At 68.2% G+C, this 18,845-nt stretch overlaps 2 protein-coding genes across 2 annotated transcripts in view; both read left to right on the top strand.

Moving 5' to 3' along the window:
- ABCC11 (ATP binding cassette subfamily C member 11) overlaps positions 1-12,803 on the top strand; it is a gene marked incomplete at its 5' end in the record, with an annotated part of 38,274 nt that extends 25,471 nt beyond the window's left edge. Inside the window, 18 exon segments of the mRNA XM_084906853.1 lie at positions 2,093-2,227; positions 2,296-2,311; positions 2,314-2,376; positions 2,791-2,880; positions 3,111-3,214; positions 4,085-4,282; positions 5,616-5,842; positions 6,026-6,163; positions 6,487-6,673; positions 6,767-6,856; positions 8,052-8,250; positions 8,536-8,695; positions 9,551-9,629; positions 10,063-10,176; positions 11,631-11,762; positions 11,764-11,796; positions 12,464-12,470; positions 12,473-12,803. Of these exon segments, the coding sequence (XP_084762979.1) occupies positions 2,093-2,227; positions 2,296-2,311; positions 2,314-2,376; positions 2,791-2,880; positions 3,111-3,214; positions 4,085-4,282; positions 5,616-5,842; positions 6,026-6,163; positions 6,487-6,673; positions 6,767-6,856; positions 8,052-8,250; positions 8,536-8,695; positions 9,551-9,629; positions 10,063-10,176; positions 11,631-11,762; positions 11,764-11,796; positions 12,464-12,470; positions 12,473-12,552 (2,052 nt within the window). The 3' untranslated portion in view covers positions 12,553-12,803.
- A 5,323-nt stretch (positions 12,804-18,126) lies between these two features.
- ABCC12 (ATP binding cassette subfamily C member 12) overlaps positions 18,127-18,845 on the top strand; it is a gene marked incomplete at its 5' end in the record, with an annotated part of 28,721 nt that continues 28,002 nt past the window's right edge. Inside the window, one exon of the mRNA XM_084905464.1 lies at positions 18,127-18,245. Within this exon, the coding sequence (XP_084761590.1) occupies positions 18,127-18,245 (119 nt within the window). The remainder of the gene's footprint in view (positions 18,246-18,845) is intronic.

Here is an 18,845-nt window from a genome sequence, read left to right as displayed (position 1 = left end):
AGGAGTGCATCCGGAAGGCGCTGCGTGGCAAGACGGTGGTGCTGGTGACGCACCAGCTGCAGGTGACCCTCCGGGGACGGCCCCCCCCGACCAGACCTCCCCCTCAGACCAGACCCCCCTCCCCCTCAGACCAGACCCCCCTCCCCCTCAGACCAGACCCCCCTCCCCCTCAGACCCTCCCCCCTCCCCCTCAGACCAGACCCCCCTTCCCTCAGACCAGACCCTCCCCCTCAGACCCAGACCCACCTCCCCCTCAGACCAGACCCCCTCCCCCCTCAGACCAGACCCCCTCCCCCTCAGACCAGACCCTCCTCCCCCTCAGACCAGACCCCCTGCCCCCTCAGACCCTCCCCCTCCCCTCAGACCAGACCCTCCCCCCTCAGACCAGACCCCCCTCCCCCTCAGACCTCCCTCCCTCAGACCCAGACCCTCCCCCTCAGACCAGACCCCCCCTCAGACCCTCCTCTCCCCTCAGACCCTCCCCCCTCCCCTCAGACCAGCCCCTCCCCCTCAGACCCTCCCCCCTCCCCCTCAGACCCTCCCCCTCCCCCTCAACCCTCCCCTCCCCCTCAGACTCCCCTCCTCAGACCCTCCCCCCCCCTCAGACCCTCCCCCCTCCCCCTCAGACCCCTCCCCCTCAGACCAGACCCCCGCGGGCGTTGGGTACAGACTCGGCCTCCCCGTCTCCGTGCTGGGCAGACGGGCTGGTCAGCGTCCAGGCCCAGGTCCAGGGTCCCTCTGCCTTCCGCACGGCAGGGGCCAGCGCCCTGGAGGCAGAGAAAGAGAAAACGTCCCTCAGGAGGAACCCCACGCCTCCCCCGAGAGCAGGGTGGAGCGGGGTGCCCGCCGGCCCTTCCCCCTGCACCTGCTGTCCTTGGCTTTGGGCTCAAGACACTGTCGCTCTTTCTCCCTCCCCTTCTCTCTGAGCCGCGCTGTCTTTCTGGCATTAAAAAAAAAAAAGGCACAAAGAGCTTTCCAAAGCGCCCTGGCCGGTGTGGCCCGGTGGTCAAAGCATTCAGCCGGGACTGAAGGGTCCCGGGTTCGATTCCGGGCCAGGACACGTCCCCTGGCTGCAGGTTCCCTGGGCCCCGATCAGGGCGGTGCAGCAGGCAGCCCATCGATGCGCCTCTCGAGCATCCATGTTCTCCCCGTCTCCCCGCCTCCCTGCCCCTCTCTAAGAGTCAATGGGACAATACCCCCGCCTGAGGATTAACAGCGAGATTTCAGAAGCGATCTAGTGAGACCCCGTGCCCAGCACCCCGACGGCCCGGTCATGCGTGGACCCCGTCGCTCCTCGCCGGGCGTGCACGGGCCCGCCCAGGCCTTCCGCCCCTCACACCCCGCGGACTCTCCGGACACAGGAGAGCCTCCTCCCCCAGCCCAGCCCTCCCGCCGCGCTTTCGAGATCGGCCACGTGGCTAGTGCAGCCGCCAGCCTCTCGGGCCTGGGGTCCGGACCCTGGAAATCCCAGAGTTTATTCCCGAGGACGGACACGCAGGGTCCTTCCCCATTTTCCACTTTTCCAAGAAACGTACGTCAGCCTACGGGCGTCCGTCGATGCTCGTGGGAGAGCTGTTTTAGGGATGGGGCTTTAAGGAGCTGAATTGCTGGTTCACAATTCTCCCAAAGTCCTCAGTTTCACGGGACGTTGACTGATGGCTCTCCAAAGCAGCGGTGCCAACCTACCACTCGCCCCCACGTTTTATGAGCCTCCGTTTCCTCCCGTCACCACCAGCACCTGGGGCTGTCCACCGTTCGGTTTCTGCCAACCTGGCAATCCTGCAGAATAAAACCCCAATAAAACTGGCCGAACTGCAGGCCAACTGGTTGCTGTGATGCGTACTGACCACCAGGGGGCAGACGCTCAATGCAGGAGCTTCCCCCTAGTGGCCAGTGTGCCAGGAGCTGGGCTGAGGGCCCCCTGGGGAATGTGCGCCTGCCGGCGTGGGCCTGCTCCCGGCCGGGCTGGGCGAGGGCCCTCCCGCAGGGCGCTGGCCTCGGGGTCAGTGACACTGCACCTGCTGGCGCTCGGCCCCTGGACGGAGGCGCTGAGCGGCGCTGGGCGCTCACTGAGACCCCCTCCCGCCCCCAGTGCCTGCAGTTCTGTGACCAGGTGGTGCTGCTGGCGGACGGGAAGATCTGCGAGCAGGGGCTGCACCGGGAGCTGATGCAGAGGGGGGGGCGGTACGCCCGCCTCATCCAGACCATGCACGGGGAGGCCGCACAGGTGACCGCCCGCCCCGCCCCGCCCCGCCCCCGGGGGGAGCCCTCTCGCTCACAGCCCTGCCTCCCCAGGACACGCTGCAGGCGGCCAGGAGCCTGCGGGCGGCCCGGCCCAGCACCCCCTCCCCGAGGAGCCCCCCGAGGACAGCACAGGTGAGCGCTGGGTGCGGGTGGCAGAGGCTCAGGGCCCCGGCCGCTGCAGGAGCCGCGCTGTGAGCACCTCCCCACTGGCTGACGGGGCAGGAGGCCGTGTCTCCGAGTGCGGTGTGCGATGGCCGTTAGGAACAGGACCCTGGCCCCGGGTCCCCTCTGCCCCCTTCTCTGCAGCCGCCCGACCCACCCTCGAGGGGCGCCAGGCCCTCGGGGCTGGCTGAATAGCTGGGGAAGGACCCCGTTCCGGGCTCCAGGGGCAGCTGGGCGGGTGCTGCCACCGGGAGGCGAGGGACGGGAAGGCAGGTGCAGGGCGCTGGGAGAAGCCGGGAGAAACTCCTTCTTCTCCTCCTCCTCCTCCTCCTCCCTCTTTTTCCTCCTCCTCCTCTTCCTCCTCCTCCCCCTGCCCCCGCCCAGGGCTGCAGAACCAGCTCACCCAGCAGGAGAAGATGGAGCAGGGGTCCCTCACGTGGCGTGTCTATCACCACTACATCCAGGGGGCCGGAGGTGCCCGCGGCTGGGTGCCCGGGAGGGGGTCACTGAAGGCCGGGTCCCCGGGAGGGGGGTCACGGGCGGCCGGGTCCCAGGGCGGGGGGTCACGGGCGGCCGGGTCCCAGGGCGGGGGTCACGGGCGGCCGGGTCCCCGGCGGGGAGGGCACACCACACGAGGGGAGGCCCACCTCACACGGTCCCGCCGCTCGGTCCGGCAGCTCGGCCACAGCCATGCCCTCCCCCAGGGTATGCGGTGGCCGCGGGCGTGCTCCTGCTCATGATGCTGTTCACCTTCCTGTCCGCCTTCTACTTCTTGTGGCTGAGCTACTGGCTGGAGCAGGGCTCCGGGGTGAGTGCCGGGCGAGGGTGCGCTGGGCAGAGGGCAGAGGGGGCTGGCGCATCTGAGAGGGAGAACCAAGGAGCGGAGGGGGGACGGCCCAGGCAGACGGACACCTCCAGGAGGCCCGCCCACCTCAGGCTGCCTGCTGGCTGAGGTCATGGGGCATGACACGAGGCGCCCCCTCCAGGGACGCCCCCTGAGAGAGTACAGGTCAGAGGGAGGCTCTCAGGCCGTGCAGGCTGCTCTGGGTCCCCCTGAGCCCCTTAGGGAGCGGGGAGGGGGAGTACGGGGTCCCTGAGCCCCTTAGGGAGCGGGGAGAGAGGGGTGCGGGGTCCCTGAGCCCTTTAGGGAGCGGGGGGGGGGTGCGGGGTCCCTGAGCCCCTTAGGGAGTGGGAGGGGGGGGTGCGGGGTCCCTGAGCCCCTTAGGGAGCGGGGAGAGAGGGGGGTGCGGGGTCCCTGAGCCCCTTAGGGAGCGGGCGGGGGGGGGGGGCGTGGGAGGTACACAGGCGGGCGGTGTACCTGGGCCGGGGCCCCTGGGCACGCTCCTCAAGTGCTGGAACCCTGGGGAGTCTGGCTTCCTCTGGGGGCCCGGGCGTGACTGACGCCACCAGCCCCTCCCTGGAGGGCGGGTGGGCGGAGGCTCCAGCTTCCACCGCGTGGCTTTCTGGTGAAGGCCTCCCTCCGGGCCCCGCCCCCCGCCAGGGCTGCAGGAACTCCCAGGTCTCAGACCACGGAGTGTCTGGAGGCGGAGCCGGAGGCCAAGGGTGCGAGCAGAGCATGCTCCCCGCTCCCGGGGCACCACAGGGGGCTCGGGGCCAGGGGCCGGGACAGAGGCCGCAGATACTTATCGGCACCCCCCCCCCCCGTTCTTTCTCGAAGACCAACAGCAGCCACCAGAGCAACAGAAGCGCCTCGGACCCGGGCAGCGTCCTGGACAACCCGCGCCTGTCCTTCTACGAGACGGTGCTGGGCCTCAGCACGCTGGCCCTGGCCTGCCTGGGCGTCTGCTCCTCGATGGCCTTCACCTGGGCCACCAGGAAGGCGTCCACCGCGCTGCACAACGGCCTCTTCAGCAAGGTGCGCGGCCGGCGGGGGGGGGAAGCTGCGAGCGCGACAGCCGGCCTTCGAGAGCGGTGCTCGGGCTGAGAAAGCACAGCGTTCCCCCAGGCCTCACCCCCGCCCCTCGAACCCCGTGCCTGCGTGCGGGACACCTGTTCCAGCTGACGAGCAATACGGACCGGTCATTGTCACATTACCGAACGTCCACAGTTTGCACTGGGGTTCCCTCCGGCTGGTGCACATTTTTTTTTTTCAAATATATATTTTATTGATTTTTTACAGAGAGGAAGAGAGGGGAATAGAGAGTCAGAAACATCGACGAGAGAGAAACATCGATCAGCTGCCTCCTGCACACCCCCTATTGGAGATGTACCCGCAACCAAGGTCCATGCCCTTGACCGGAATCGAACCTGGGACCTTTCAGTCCACAGGCCGACGCTCCATCCACTGAGCCAAACCGGTTTCGGGCCGGCTGGTGCACATTCTATGCACCCCCCCCCCCCCCACACACACACACAACACACACACTGGGTCACTGGCTCTGGGGCCGCCAGCAGGAGCTACAGAGAGATCTGCAGATGGCAGCTACTGGGATTGGGCTTGGAAGTGCCCCGGCGAGGCCCAGCTGGGACACAGGCAGGCTGGGACTGGTGCTACGCATCGGGGCATTCTTTATTTGTTTCCGCTGTTTTGACAAATGTGTGCTCAGACTATCTTCACTGCCCCAAAAGCCCCGGGCTGTCTGTCCACGCCTCCCACGCCCCCCCACAGCCCCACAGCCATGGACCTGCTTCCTGTCTCCCTGGTTTTGCCTGTTGCTGAGTGTCCCAAGGTTGTAAGTGGACAGCAGGCCCCCAGGTGGACGGGGGCCGGTCACACCTGCTGCTGGCGGCGGGTCCTAGCCGTTCACTGGCCTTGCTGAGGGTCAGAGTCACACCAGCGCTGGCCTCGGTGTGCCGAGCGCTGTCACACGCAGGGTCACGTGGGACTGTCCCGAGGTCCCTGGCATTGCCCTCACCCTGCGGTGGGAGCACCAGGCGTCCTGGCTAGAACACCACGCGGTCTGTGATGTCCCTCCCGCCGGGGGGCAGTCGATGACGTCGTAGAGGTGTCCCGGCTCTCTCTCGCACGTCACATGTCCCCATGTGCCACGTGGGGGGCGTCAGGCTCCCGATGGTGAGGGCGCCAGCAGGCGTGGTCCGGTCTGCATGGCTCGGGGTTCGTTCAGGCCCGGGAAGCCACCTGCCCGGGCCGCCCAGCAGCAGGTGGAGGCGTCCGCACGCTGGAGCCGGGCGCTGCCCCCGGCCTCCCCGGTGCAGAGCGCCCCCCTAAGGCCGCGCCGCCCCTGCAGGTCTCCCTCTGCCCCATGAGCTTCTTCGACACGACGCCCACGGGCCGGCTGCTCAACTGCTTCGCGGGGGACCTGGACCAGCTGGACCAGCAGCTGCCCATCGTGGCCGAGGAGTTCCTGCTGCTGCTGCTGCTGGTGGTCATCAACATGGCCATCGTCAGCGTGCTGTCGCCCTACATCCTGGCCATCGGGGCCGTGCTGTTCACCGGCTGCATCCTCTTCTACGCGTGAGGGTCTCCCCGGCCGGGGGCGGGGGCGGGGGGACCGCCTGGGCGGGGCGGGGGGGGGCGACCTCCCGGACGGACGGCCGCAGCCTCTCCTCCATCCTCTTCTACGCGTGAGGGTCTCCCCGGCCGGGGGCGGGGGCGGGGGGACCGCCTGGACGGACGGCCGCAGCCTCTCCCCCGCAGGAAGGTGAAGCGGGCCATAAATGTGTTCAAGAGGCTGGAGAACTACAGCCGCTCCCCCGTCTTCTCCCACATCCTCACTGCGCTGCGCGGCCTCAGCTCCATCCACGTTTACGGGAAGGCCGAGGACTTCGTCCGCCAGTGAGTCCCTGGGGCCCTGGGGCAGGACGGGGGGGTGGGGGGCGGCAGGGCCGTGGGACAGCACAGGGAGGGGGTAGCGGGGGGGGGGGTGGGCGGAGGGGCCCTGGGGCAGGACGGGGGGGGGAGGGGTAGCAGGGGGCGGCAAGGCCGTGGGGCAGGATGGCGGGGGTATGGGGGGCGGCTGGGCCGGGGGGCCGGATGGCGGGGGTATGGGGGGATGGCTGGGCCGGGGGGCTGGATGGCGGGGGTATGTGGAGGGGCAGCGGCCTTGGGCAGCCCTTGGGCAGACCAACGCGGCGGCTCCGGGCGTCCTGTCCCCCGAGGTTCAACAGGCTGAACGACAACCTGATCAACTACCAGCTGATGTACCTGTCCTCCACTCGCTGGGTGTCCCTGCGGCTGGAGCTCATGGTCAACCTGGTGACCTTGGCCGTGGCCTTGTTCATAGCCCTCGGGGCGTCCTCGGCCCCCCGCTCCTACCAAGCCCTGACCATCAGCCTCATCCTGCAGGTGAGGGGGCGGGCTCGGGCGGCGGGCTCGGGCCGGGAGCCCTCCTGTGGCCGCAGCGGGCAGCCTGACCGCGGCCCCCCCCCCCCCGGCCAGCTGGCGTCCACCTTCCAGGCCATGGTGCGCATGGGCTCTGAGTCGGAGGCCTACTTCACGGCGGCGGAGCGGCTGCTGCAGTACCGGAAGGTGGGCGCGGCCGGTGCTGGGGGGCTCTGCTGGGCCCGGCCCCGAGGCTTTCCCTGGGCTCTGGCCCCCGGCCGCCCCCCCTCCTCCCGTCTGTCTCCTCTCTGGGCTCCTCCACCGGCCGGCCGCTCTGGGCCGCGTCCTGGCGTGCAGGGAAGAAGAAGCGGCAGCTTGCCCGGTCTGGGAGCGAGTTCCGCAGCGAGGCCGGGCGGAGCCGCGCCTGCTCACGCGCAGCGGCTGGGCGCAGGCTCTGGAGCCAGGTCCCCCCGCTCACGTCTAAGCTTCGCCCCCGAACGGGCGGTGCAGCTGGGGCGGCCTCAGCGGCCTCTGTCCCGTCTCTGATCGGGACGGCTCGCAGCAGCTACTCGGCTGGGGGTCGCGGCGGTGAGCGGACGGACACACACAGCACTGGGCTGGCCCGGCCCGGGGAAAGGCTCACGGCTACGATACACAGATTATCTCAGGAGCCACAAAGCCCCTGCGTAAGGCCGCCGCGCTCTCGGGCCCGTTACCCAGGAGAGGGCGCCGGGGCTGGCCCTGAGCGCTGGCTCATGGGGACACAGCCGGCCGTCGGAGCCCCCCCCCCACCCCCCCCGAGGCCGGGCCCTCACCGGTTCCCGGAGCGGGACTTGGGAGCCGCAGAGCTTGGGCCTAACCCCGCGGGACTCTGCGGGGACGCTGTGCGGGCAGCCGGGCCGGGACCCTGTTCTTCGCCCTCACTGTCTCCTCCCAACACGCCCACTGCCCTTGGCGCTGGGGTGTGGCTCAGGCGGCCTGGGCTGGAGTCCGAGCTGCCCCCCCAGCTGTGCGCACTGAGCCATCCTCTGCGCTGTCCGAGCCTGGCCTTGGCCTGTGAGACGCGTGTGAGAAAGCCCACCTCGTGGGCGGGGACAGAGCCCCGTGGCCAGGGCTCCGAGCTGAGCCCGCCCCGCGGGGGCCGCCCTCCCGGCCGCCCTGCTGGCTGCTCAGGCTCCGTCGGCAGCGCGTCAGGCACCCCCCAGAGTCCTCCCCGTTAGCAGCCAGGAGGCGGGTCTGGGCTCCCCCGTCTCTGGGGACAGAGCCGGGGCAGGGGTGGCCTGGGGGCCCCTCTGACCGTACCGCCGGGGCTCGGCCCCAAGGCCGGGCAGGAGGGTAGCTACAGGCCCGGGCGTAGCCGAGTGGAGGGTAACGGCCGGCTTCCTCTCTCTCCGCACACGAGCTGTGCGTCCCGGAGGCTCCGCGGCAGGGGCCGCCCGGGAGGGGCGCGGGCCGCCCGGCCGCGTGGCCGCAGCGCGGGGAGCTGTGCTTCCAGGACTACCAGATGCGGTACCGCCACAACACGCCCGTCGTCCTCAAGGGCATCAGCCTGACCGTCCGCAGCCAGGAGGTGGTGGGCATCGTGGGCCGCACCGGCTCCGGTGAGCGGCAGGCCCGGGCGCCCCTCCTCCCCGTGGGCCGCGGGCCTCCGCCTGTTCTCAGGCGGGGGTTCGCACAGGCACCCCGGGGGTGCTGACCCTCCTGACACGCCGGGCCCTGCCCCGGACACTGGCCGGGGTCCCGGGGAGGAGACGGGGAGCAGACGAGGGAATGACAGGGGTGGAGTGTCGGGAAGGACGCGGGGGCTGGCGGAGCGGGCAGGTGTGGCCTGGGCCGGCCCCCGTGCGGGTTCAGGAGGCGATGCCCGGCTCGGTCCGGCCCCACAGGCAAGTCCTCCCTGGGGATGGCGCTCTTCCGCCTGGCGGAGCCCACGGCGGGCCGCATCCTCATCGACGGCGTGGACATCAGCGGCGTCAGCCTGGAGGACCTGCGGTCCAAGCTGTCCGTCATCCCTCAGGACCCCGTCCTGTTCTCCGGGACCATCCGGTGCGTGCTGGCCGGGGCCCGTGGCGGGCGGGGCTGGGGGGGGGGCGTCCGTTTCGGGGCCGCCTCCTACAACCGAGCTGTCCCTCAAGGTCGACGGAGACCCTGGTACGTTTGCAAGATGTCGTTGTTTGTTTTAAGATATATTTTTATTCATCTCAGAGAGGAAGGGAGTGGGAGAGAGAGAGAGAAACATCAATGATGAGAGAGAATCACGGAATGGCTGCCTCCTGCACACTTCACCCTGGGGAGCCTGAAACCCGGGCCTGGGCCCTGACCGGGAATGGAGCCGTGGCCTCCTGGTCCACAGGTCGATGCTGGCCCCCTGAGCCACGCCCACTGGGCTCTCTCCCGGCTTCACACGGTCACAGGAACACGCCATAACACCCCCCCCCCCTGAGGCCACGCCTGTCCTCCGCCCGCTCAGGGGCAGCCCCGCGTTTTCTGAGAAGTGAATGCGTTTAGGTTTTAAGGCGCTTGTTGGAGGCGGAGTGTCTGTGGAGACGGGGAGGGGCCGTGATGGCCACGCACGTGGGGAGTGCACTGACGCCCGGAGTCGTAGACTCACAGATGGTGACAGTGACAGACACAGTGCCTTGCTCACCCCCGAGAGAGAGCCCCACCTCAGCACCTGGGCTTGGGGGCTGGGGACACAGGTGGCCCCCCAAAAACCTGGGGCTGCTGCCTGCAGAGGGACAGGTACTGCCCGGCCAGGGAGATGCGCTCTCGCGGGGCCCCCGGGTTCTGTAACCCGGCCCTCGCCCTCGCCCTCGCCCTCGCCCTCGCCCTCGCCCTCGCCCTCGCGGACGGGCAGGCTGCCCCGGCGGGTGAGTGGGAGCACGGCCTCCTCCTGGGCAGGCTGAACCTGGACCCCTTCGGCCAGCACTCGGACGAGGACATCTGGGGCGCCCTGGAGAGGACCTTCCTGAGCCCCACGGTGAGCGGAGGCTCCGGGCGTGGCCACCTCTCCCGCGGCGCCTCCCCGGGCACTGCAGACGCGCTGGGCACGGAGGACCGGCTCTGCGATGGGACCGCACTGGGTGCCAGGGGCAGGCTCAGCGTGGGCTGAGGACACAGCGGAGGCGGGGAGGCGGGAGGGGTAGGGCCCGCTGGGCGGGCACTGGCCGCGGATCCTGGGGGTGTGGGCGGGGGAGAGCTGCACAGAGAGACGGAGGAGGGCGCCGTGCACAGGGGCCGCCCGGGAGGCTGGCCCGCCTGCCTGCACCCTGAGTGACCCCCCTTGTCTGCCGTGACCTCCTTGTCTGCCGTGACCCCCCTTGTCTGCCGTGACCTCCTTGTCTGCCATGACCCCCCTTGTCTGCCGTGACCCCCCTTGTCTGCCGTGACCCCCCTTGTCTGCCCGACTGCAGATCCAGAAGTTCCCGCAGAGGCTGCAGGCGGAGGTGGAGGAGAACGGCGAGAACTTCTCGGTGGGGGAGAGGCAGCTGCTCTGCATCGCCCGCGCCCTCCTACGCAACTCCAAGGTGCGGCCCAGCACCGGCCGCGTGGAGGGAGAGGCGTGGCGGGGGGCGTGGCGTGGCGGGGCGAGGCGTGGGTGAGGCGTGGCGGGGGCGTGGCGGGGCGTGGCGAGGCGTGGGTGAGGCGTGGCGGGGGGCGTGGCGGGGCGAGGCGTGGGTGAGGCGTGGCGTCGGGGGGAGGCGTGGCGGGGGCGTGGCGGGGCGGGGCGAGGCGTGGGGGGCGCGGCCAGGCCCTCAGCCCCCCACACCCCGCCCCCGCGCTGAAGTCCGTCCAACCCAGAGCCAGAGAGTGCGAGCCAGAGCCTCGCAGTCGCCACCTGGCGGTCCCGAGAGCACGTCCCGCCTGCTCAGGCCGTGCGCCGGCCCTCCAGGGACCCCCGGTCCGAGGCTCACCACTGCCCCGGACAGTGCCCCGGCCACCGCACCGCGGCCGGTGGGCTCTTAGGAGCATGCTTCCCCTCACCAGCAAGCAAAACGCAAGCATGTAAGCACACACGCACAGACGTGTACATGTGAAATGTACACAAGGACACACACAAACATGGACACACAGGGACACGCACCTCCACGCTCACATGTGCACGCGTGACCTTGTCACACCCGTGGCCTCTGACTTCCTCACGACGCCCTCTTTCTAAGGGTCCCTGACCTTAACCGTGACACTCAGGCCCCCTCGTGGGCCAGCCCCGGCTCCTGTGCGTGTCAGGGGGACAGACACAGCGGTGCTGCAGCAGGAACATACGTGGCCGGGTGTGCTTGCCGGAGACGGGGACACTGCTCTGCGTCCGTCTGCAAAGGGGAGGGGTTCCAGGAACCAGCCCCGCCCCGCCCGCCGCCAAGCACGAGCCCTCGGTCACTAAGCGTGTCCCTCTCGGCGGGCGGGGCCGAGGGGCTGGGCTCTGTCCAAAGTGCTCTGTGTCTCGGTGAACTGCTGGCCGGCCCAGGACCAGGCCCGGTCCCAGGCTCACGAGGCCGCCTCCACCTGGTTTTTATTTTGTTTTATTTTAGCCCAAGCCGGTGTGGCTCAGTGGATAGAGTGTCGGCCTGCGGACTGAAAGGTCCCGGGGTTCGATTCCAGTCAGGGGCATGTACCTTGGTTGTGGGCACATCCCAGTGGGTGTGTGCAAGAGGCAGCTGATTGATGATTCTCTCTCATCGATGTTTCTAACTCTCTATCCCTCTCCCTTCCTCTCTGTAAAAAAATCAATACAATATATTTTGTTTTATTTTATTTATTTTAAATATATTTTATTGATTTCAGAGAGATAGGAACATCCATGATTAGAAAGAATCATGGATTGGCTGCCTCCTGCACGCCCCCTACTGGGGATCAAGCCCACATCCCGGGCCTGTGCCCTGACCGAGAATCGCACCTGGGACCCTTTGGTCTGCAGGCCGCCGCTCTGTCCACCCGAGCCACGCCAGCCCAGGCTTGCTGCCACCTGTTCTGTCCCCACCAGATTGTCCTCATTGACGAGGCCACAGCCTCCCTCGACGCGGAGACGGACACGCTGATCCAGCGCACCATCCGCGAGGCCTTCCGGGGCTGCACGGTGCTCATCATCGCCCACCGCATCGCCACGGTGGCTGGCCTGCGACCGCATCCTGGTCATGGACAACGGGAAGGTGCGGGCGGCCGGGCCAGGGGGCGCCAGGCCTGCGGGCCCGCGGGCCGGGCTCACGGTGCCTCACTCCCCCCTCCCCCTCCCCCTCCTCCCTCCCCCCTCCTCCCTCCCCTCCCCCCTCCTCCCTCCCCTCCCCCCTCCCCCTCCTCCCTCCCCCCTCCTCCCTCCTCCCTCCCCCTCCCCCCTCCCCCTTCTCCCTCCCCCCTCTTCCTCCCCCCTCCCCCCTCCCCCTCCCCCTCCCCCCTCCCCCTCCCCTCCCTCCCCTCCCCCTTCTCCCTCCCCCTCCCCCTCCCCACTCCCCTCCCCCCTTCCCCCTCCCCCTCCTCCCTCCCCCTCCCCCTCCCCCTCCCCCCTCCCCCTCCCCCTCCCCCTCCCCCTCCCCCCTTCCCCCTCCCCCTCCTCCCTCCCCCCTCCCCCTCCCCCCTCCCCCCTCCTCCCTCCTCCCCCCTTCCCCCTCCCCCCTCCCTCCCTCCTCCCTCCCCCCTCCCCCCTCCCCCCTTCTCCCTCCCCCCTCCTCCCTCCTCCCTCCCCCCTCCCTCCCTCCTCCCTCCCCCCTCCTCCCTCCTCCCTCCTCCCTCCCCCTCCTCCCTCCCCCTCTCCTCCCTCCTCCCTCCTCCCTCCCCCTCCCCCCTCCTCCCTCCTCCCTCCTCCCTCCTTCCTCCTCGCAGGTGGTGGAGTCGACAGCCCCGAGGCCCTGCAGCGGGAGCCGGGCTCCATGTTCGCAGCCCTGCTCAGGACGGCCACGGCGCTGGGCTGAGGCCACGGGCCGGGCCGGCTCACGTCACCCGCGGACGGCCGTGGCCCGCGGGGCAGAGAGCTGGGCGGACGTGGCAGAGGGGCGTGGGGGGGTGGGGGGGAGGAAGGGGAGGCTGGGGAGTGAAGCCCCCAAACCTGAGACCCCGGCGTCCTCCGAGACCACGAGGGCGAGCCCGGCCTCTCCCGGTGGGAGGGCCGGCGCCGTGGCCCCCGGCCGTGGGAGGGGGGCGGTGATGGAGGGTTTTGTAAAAGGAATAAAAAGTCGGAGAAGCCACACGCGGCCCTGCTTTCTGTGTTGGCGGCGGGCGGCCCCTCACTGACTCCGCAGGGGGGCCGGCGGGCTCTCCCCCACCGCCCGGCTCCCGATGGGAACCCCAGCCCCTCCCGCGGGCGCTCCCGGGCGACACCTCCACGGACGGTCAGCTGCCCGAACCACAGACCGGAGAGCGGGAGAGGAGCGGACACGGGGGCGGGCAGCCCCACGGGAGCTCGCTGTCTGCCATGTGTTGCTTCCTGATTAGAGCGCAGACGGGCAGAATGAAATAGTGGTCGGCAAACTGCGGCTCCAGAGCCACATGCGGCTCTCTGCGCCCTCGAATGTGGCTCTTCCACAAAACACCACGGCCCAGGCGAGTCTGTGTTGAGGAAGTGGCGTTAGAAGAAGTTGAAGTTTAAAAAATGTGGCTCTCCAGAGACATGTCAATCATTGTCCTGTTGATATTTGACTCTGTGGACGGATGAGTCTGCTGACCACTGGAATAAAGAATTCACTCGTAACATATGTCAACTGTAAATAAAACCTCCCACACGGTGGTTACAGATCTGCAATAATGAAAGCACAAAATGCTAATTAGACCAACATCCTTCTGGACATCCTTCCTGCGAGGGGAGCCGGGCCGGGGCTGGGAGGGGAGCCCGGGGCCGGGGCTGGGAGGGGAGCCCGGGGCCGGGGCTGGGAGGGGAGCCCGGGGCTGGGGGGCCGAAGGGAAGTTGGGGAAGGAAGGCCTAGCTTGCATGAATTTCGTGCACCGGGCCTCTCGTGAACAAATAAAAAGGTAACTGTTTCCCATTTACTTCTAGGGAGGCCTCACCTCATGGGGAGACAGGCTTCCAAGTGTTTCATTGTCTGTGCGTTCAGGTCTCAGTGTCTGAGTGTGCCCTGGGGTCAGCCCCGTGCACAGCCACTTCCTGCTCTGCTCTGGCACGGGGGGGTGCTGGGGGCAGGCCTCTCTGGCCTCGTGGGGTTGTCCTGGTGAGCGGGAGTGAGCCGCAAACGAGTGAGCGGAACCAGGGACGGGGGCGGGGACAGCCCGGCGGGCTTCCTGGAGGAGGGAGCCGCGGGGAGCTGAGACTGGGAGGGAAATGGCTCGGGGACGGAGACCGCTCCGGGTGGAGCACAGCCTACACATTGGGTGGGCAGCATCACCGAGGAGAAGGCCCAGTTCCCGGCAGGCATGCCTCTCCTCACAGCTGCTCCTGCCCCCAGGGCACTTCCAGGGATTGCCCTCCTGCCCCACACTTCCCTGTGCCCCCTGAGCCCTTTCCCTCTCTGCCTGCCTTTCATCCTTGGCCCAGAGGAGTGCCCGGCCCCTCCCCTCCTCTCAACCCTGCAGGGTCTGTCCCTGGAGAAAAGCCCTCTGCGCACACCTGCTCCTCACAGCGGCCAGCAGGTGGCAGTCTCCTCCCAGCCAATGGGGAAAGGCAGCCTGGGCTTCAGATGGAGATCCCCTGAAATCCACGGGGACAGTGCTCACCCCCAGCCCCACCCCCGGGCCCAGGGCAGGAAGGGACCCCACTCCCACTGGTCCTCAGGCCTCACCCCACCTCCCCTCGCAGCAGCTCCCCACCCAGAGCCTTGCTCTGCCATGGCGGTGCCTGGCAGGCGCCCTGTTCTGAAACCCTGACGTCCGCGGGCCACGCTCCATCCAGGAGCCAGCCAGCGCGGGGGCTCCATCGATATTGAACAGAGCGGAGGGGAGGGGGACACACAGAGAGAAACATCCACGTGAGAGACACACTTCAGCTTCCTGCACGCACCCCAGCCAGGGCCAAGGTCCAGCCCTTGGCCAGCACCAACCCCGGACCTTCAGTCCCAGGCCCGCGCTCGGCCACTGAGCCAGCTGCCCAGGGCTCACGCTGGCTTCGATGCCCGTCCTGATGACCCTGAGTCAGAGTGGCCGGCTCCTTTGCCGTCTGCGAGTGGGTTCACTTAGAAACGCTGTCCTGAGCCCAGGGAACGGGAGGCCTCTGGACCTGCTGGCGGGTCTGTGTTCCCGCCCGCCCCGCCCGCCGCCTCCGGGCAGGAGAGAAGTGTCCTCCCCGGGAACTACACCCCCAGAATGGCCGCGGGGAGGCACGGCCAGGGTGCGAGCGGGAGGGGGCCTGGAGCTCACCCCGCGGCCACCGCCGCCGCTCTCACACAGCCTGCGGGGGCTGGAGCCTCAGGGCCCACGTGAGGCTTAAAACAGATCGAGGCTGCTCCGCCTGGACCCACAGCCCGCTCCCTCCCACCCCTGGCCGTGCGGGGTCAGCGGATCCGAGGGGCAGGGCTGGGCCCGCCGGGCAGCCCGTGGCCAGAAGACGGGGAGGCCCCGCCCCGGGCGAGAGCTCCGACGTGAGGCCCACAGCACCAGGCACAGCCGACAGGTAGCTGTTAGCCCGGCCCAGGCCTCTGCTTCACAAGCAAACCGAGCGCAAACTGCCGCTCCTCTGGGGCTCAGCGAGGAGCGGGAGGCAGGAGAGTCCGTTCCGAGGGGCCTCCCCGCCCTGACGGGTGGCCTCTGCTCTGCGGGCGCCAGGGCCGGTGCAGGGGCCGTGCTGGGGGCCGGGCAGCAGCCGGGCGAGCCCTGTCCGGCTCCTCGCGCCAGGATGGGGCTGGGGGCCGCTCCTCCTCCGGAGCCGGACGGGCCGGTGGCCCCGGGGGCAGTGCCCTTTAACGCGGCAGAAGGAATGCTGGGCCCCCAGAGTTCCCTCCGCCGGGGCGGCAGTTGAGTGGGCAGTTGGAGGGACTCCGGCAGCGGGAGGAGGCCAGTGGGTGTGAGTGTGGGGAGGGGGCCGGGCCGCCGGGGGCCGAGCGCTGCCCTCGCCGCCCTCCTGGGACCAGCGGTTCCTGCCCAGGTAACCCTCCCGGTGAGGGCCCTGGCCCAGGGCCGCGGGGCGGGGGATGCCCCCAGCCAACAGCCTGGCTCTGCCCCTCGGAGCCTCGGCCTCATCAACTGAAAGGGGCAGTGCCAGCAGGCTCCCCACCAGGGTTCTCACACTCACCTCACACACACACTCACTCACACTCACACATTCACTCACAGTCACATTCACACACATTCACTCATTCACTCACACACATTCACTCACACTCATTCACTCACACTCACTCACACTCATTCACTCACACTCACTCACACACATTCACTCACACTCATTCACACTCATTCACACACATTCACTCACACTCATTCACACACATTCACTCACACTCACTCACACTCATTCACACACATTCACTCACACTCATTCACACACATTCACTCACACACACACATCTCCGTCATACATAGACACACACCTCAGTCACACACACACATACACTCACAGAGCACACACCTTATAATCACACACTTACACACATACACTCACACCTCAGTCACACTCACACACCTCACAGTGACACACACACACCACACGCACACACACTGTCCTGTTCCCATTAAATTGCGCGGTTTATGGCTAAAAACCTTGTGGCTCGCAGGGGTCAGGCCTCAGGCAGGGAACTTCTCCGTCCCTCCAGTCTGCCCTGACCTCTCTAGCTGGAGGGGCCTCACTGGGACCCGTCACTGGTGACCGTGGGGGCCTCAGGGCTGAGGGCACCTTAGCACAGCCCCTCCCCCTGCAGCCAGGCTCTGTTCTCCCTGCAAGCCCCCTTCCTCCTCCCTCCTCCCTCCTCCCTCCTCCCAGCTCCTCCTCCCTCCTCCCTGCACCCTGCTCCGTCTCCAGCATCAGGGCCCTTCCCCGGGGTCCATGCCAGCGTGGGTGCTGGAGACGCCACTGGGGAGGCGGAGCGTGAGGACAGGGACGAGGGCAGCTTCTCTGAGCGGAGGCCACTCCGTGCCGGGGAGGGGCTGGGGGGCGGGCGTGAGACCAGCAGGTCCCTGGGAACTGAGGGTGGGCTGTTACAGGGACAGGACGGCGGGGGTGGAAGGGACTTGCTTTGTGGGAGAGGTGCCCGTGATGGGTGGAGGAGAACTCGGAATGCAGTTCCCTCACAAGCCGCGCTCGCTCGCTCGCTCGCGGCCCGTTTTCTGGGTTTAGAGGCAAAAATAGCACAGCCCGAGCCTCGGGACGGCTCCGCCCGCCGCCCTCCGGGGCCTGAGGGCCCTCTCTGGAGCGAACCCAGGAGGGAGGGAGCGGAGCCTGCTCCCAGGAGGACATGTGGCCACGTGATGGGAAACATCCCCCAGCAGGCGGGCCGTGTCCCCGGACCCGGAGCCAGGGGTACAGTGGGGGAGGGCAGGGCCTGCGGCAAACGGAGCCTCCGGAGGGCGGACAGTGCCCACATGGGCCGATGGGGCCGCCGGGCACCGGTGCTCCTGGGGTCTGACCCAGGCCCGGGTCCCGACCACATGACCCAGGCCCGGGTCCTGACCACATGATACAGGCCCCGGGTCCCCCCCGTGTGACACAGACCCCGGATCCCACCGCGTGACACAGGCCACAGGTCTTCTTTCCTGTTGTTGTGATCTCTCCCAACTCAAATTCAAAACCTTTAAAAACACGTGCTGCCCAAAGAACATGGCCTGTGCATTGCATAGGGTCCGAAATGCTCTGCTCTGAGCAGAGACCTTGCTGTGTCTGGGTGTCCGGCCTGTGGTCAGGTGGCCAGAAGGGCGTTGTCCCGCGGGAGGCCGAGTGTGCCCTGTCGGGGGCCTTCCTGGATTCTCTGAAGTCCTGGGTCCCGGGCTTCTCTCCCCGGAAGGACCAGCCGGGCTTCGAACTTGCCACGAGCTCTGTCTCCTCGGCCTGCTCTCTGCTGCTCAGGCTCGCCCTCCGTGCCGTCCTGGGGCCCTGCAGGCAGGGGAGTGGCCCCGGGCAGCGGGAGCCCCGGGCAGGTCAGGGCACGGCCACAGCCGGCTGCCCGCACCCCACGCGGAGTGATGGGGAGGGCGGAGCGGGAGAGAGGCCGCGGTGCGAGCCCGGCCGGTCCAGAAGCCCTCGCCTGCCCCCCTGCCCGGAGCTGGACCGCGGCTCTTCAGGGAGCCAAGGACCCGCCAAGGGCGAGGCCGCTGCAGGAGCCGCAGCCCCGTCTTCCTGCGGAGACGCCGGGAGCCGGGGCACAGCGCTCTGGGGAGAGGGGCCCTGCGCCAATCCTGTTACTCTCACCCCATTGGTGTCTCTGTGGCCACTCCCCCGTGGCTGCGGCCTGGTGAGCCCGTGTGGGAGGGGTCGGGGAGGGAGCTGGCGGGGGGCCTGGGCTGCCTGATGCTTTCCCGGGGGTCCTGGTGTCAGGGAGGCCCCCCCCCCATCTCTGCCGCAGTGACAGTGCCCCTCGGCCGCGAGCCCAGGGCTCCGGAGCGCCACCAGGATGGTGGGCGAAAGCCCTTACCTCATCTCCGACCTGGACAAGCGCAGCCGGCGCAGGTCCTTTGCAGAGAGATACGACCACAGCCTGAAGACCATGATCCCCATGAGGCCCTACGCCAGGTACCCGGGCGGCGGGAGGATGGGGCAGCCCAGCTCCACGGCCCGTTTCTGGTCCATCAGAGGAGTGGGCACTGCCCTGCTCCCCATGCTCTGCCCTATATGCTTGTCCTCCTGTCTTCCCACCCACCCATCCTTCAATCCATCCACCCATCCATCCATCCACCCTCCAATTGTCCACTCACCCATGTGTCTTTCCACCCATCCTTCAATCCATCCTTCCATCCATCCACCCTCCAATGGTCCACTCATCCATTTATCTGTCCACCCATCCATCATCCATCCATCCTTCCATCCATCCACCCTCCAAAGGTCCACTCACCCATCTGTCTGTCCACCCATCCATCATCCACCCACCCTCCCATCCATCCACCCTCCAACTGTCCATCTTTCTGTCTACTCATCCACCATCCATCCTCCCACCCTCCATTTATCCATTCACCCATCTATCTGTTCATCCATCCACCATCCATCCATTCATCCATCCTCCAATTGTCCACTCATCCACCCTTCCCCCAATTGTCCACTCATTCATCCATCCATCCATCCAACCATCCATCCATTCGTCCTCCAATTGTTTACTCACCCATCTATCCATCCATC

This window comes from Pipistrellus hanaki (assembly GCF_964339955.1).
Source record: "Pipistrellus hanaki genome assembly, chromosome: 15".
Classification (NCBI taxonomy): Eukaryota; Metazoa; Chordata; class Mammalia; order Chiroptera; family Vespertilionidae; genus Pipistrellus; species Pipistrellus hanaki.
This window is presented reverse-complemented; position numbering and strand designations above follow the sequence as displayed.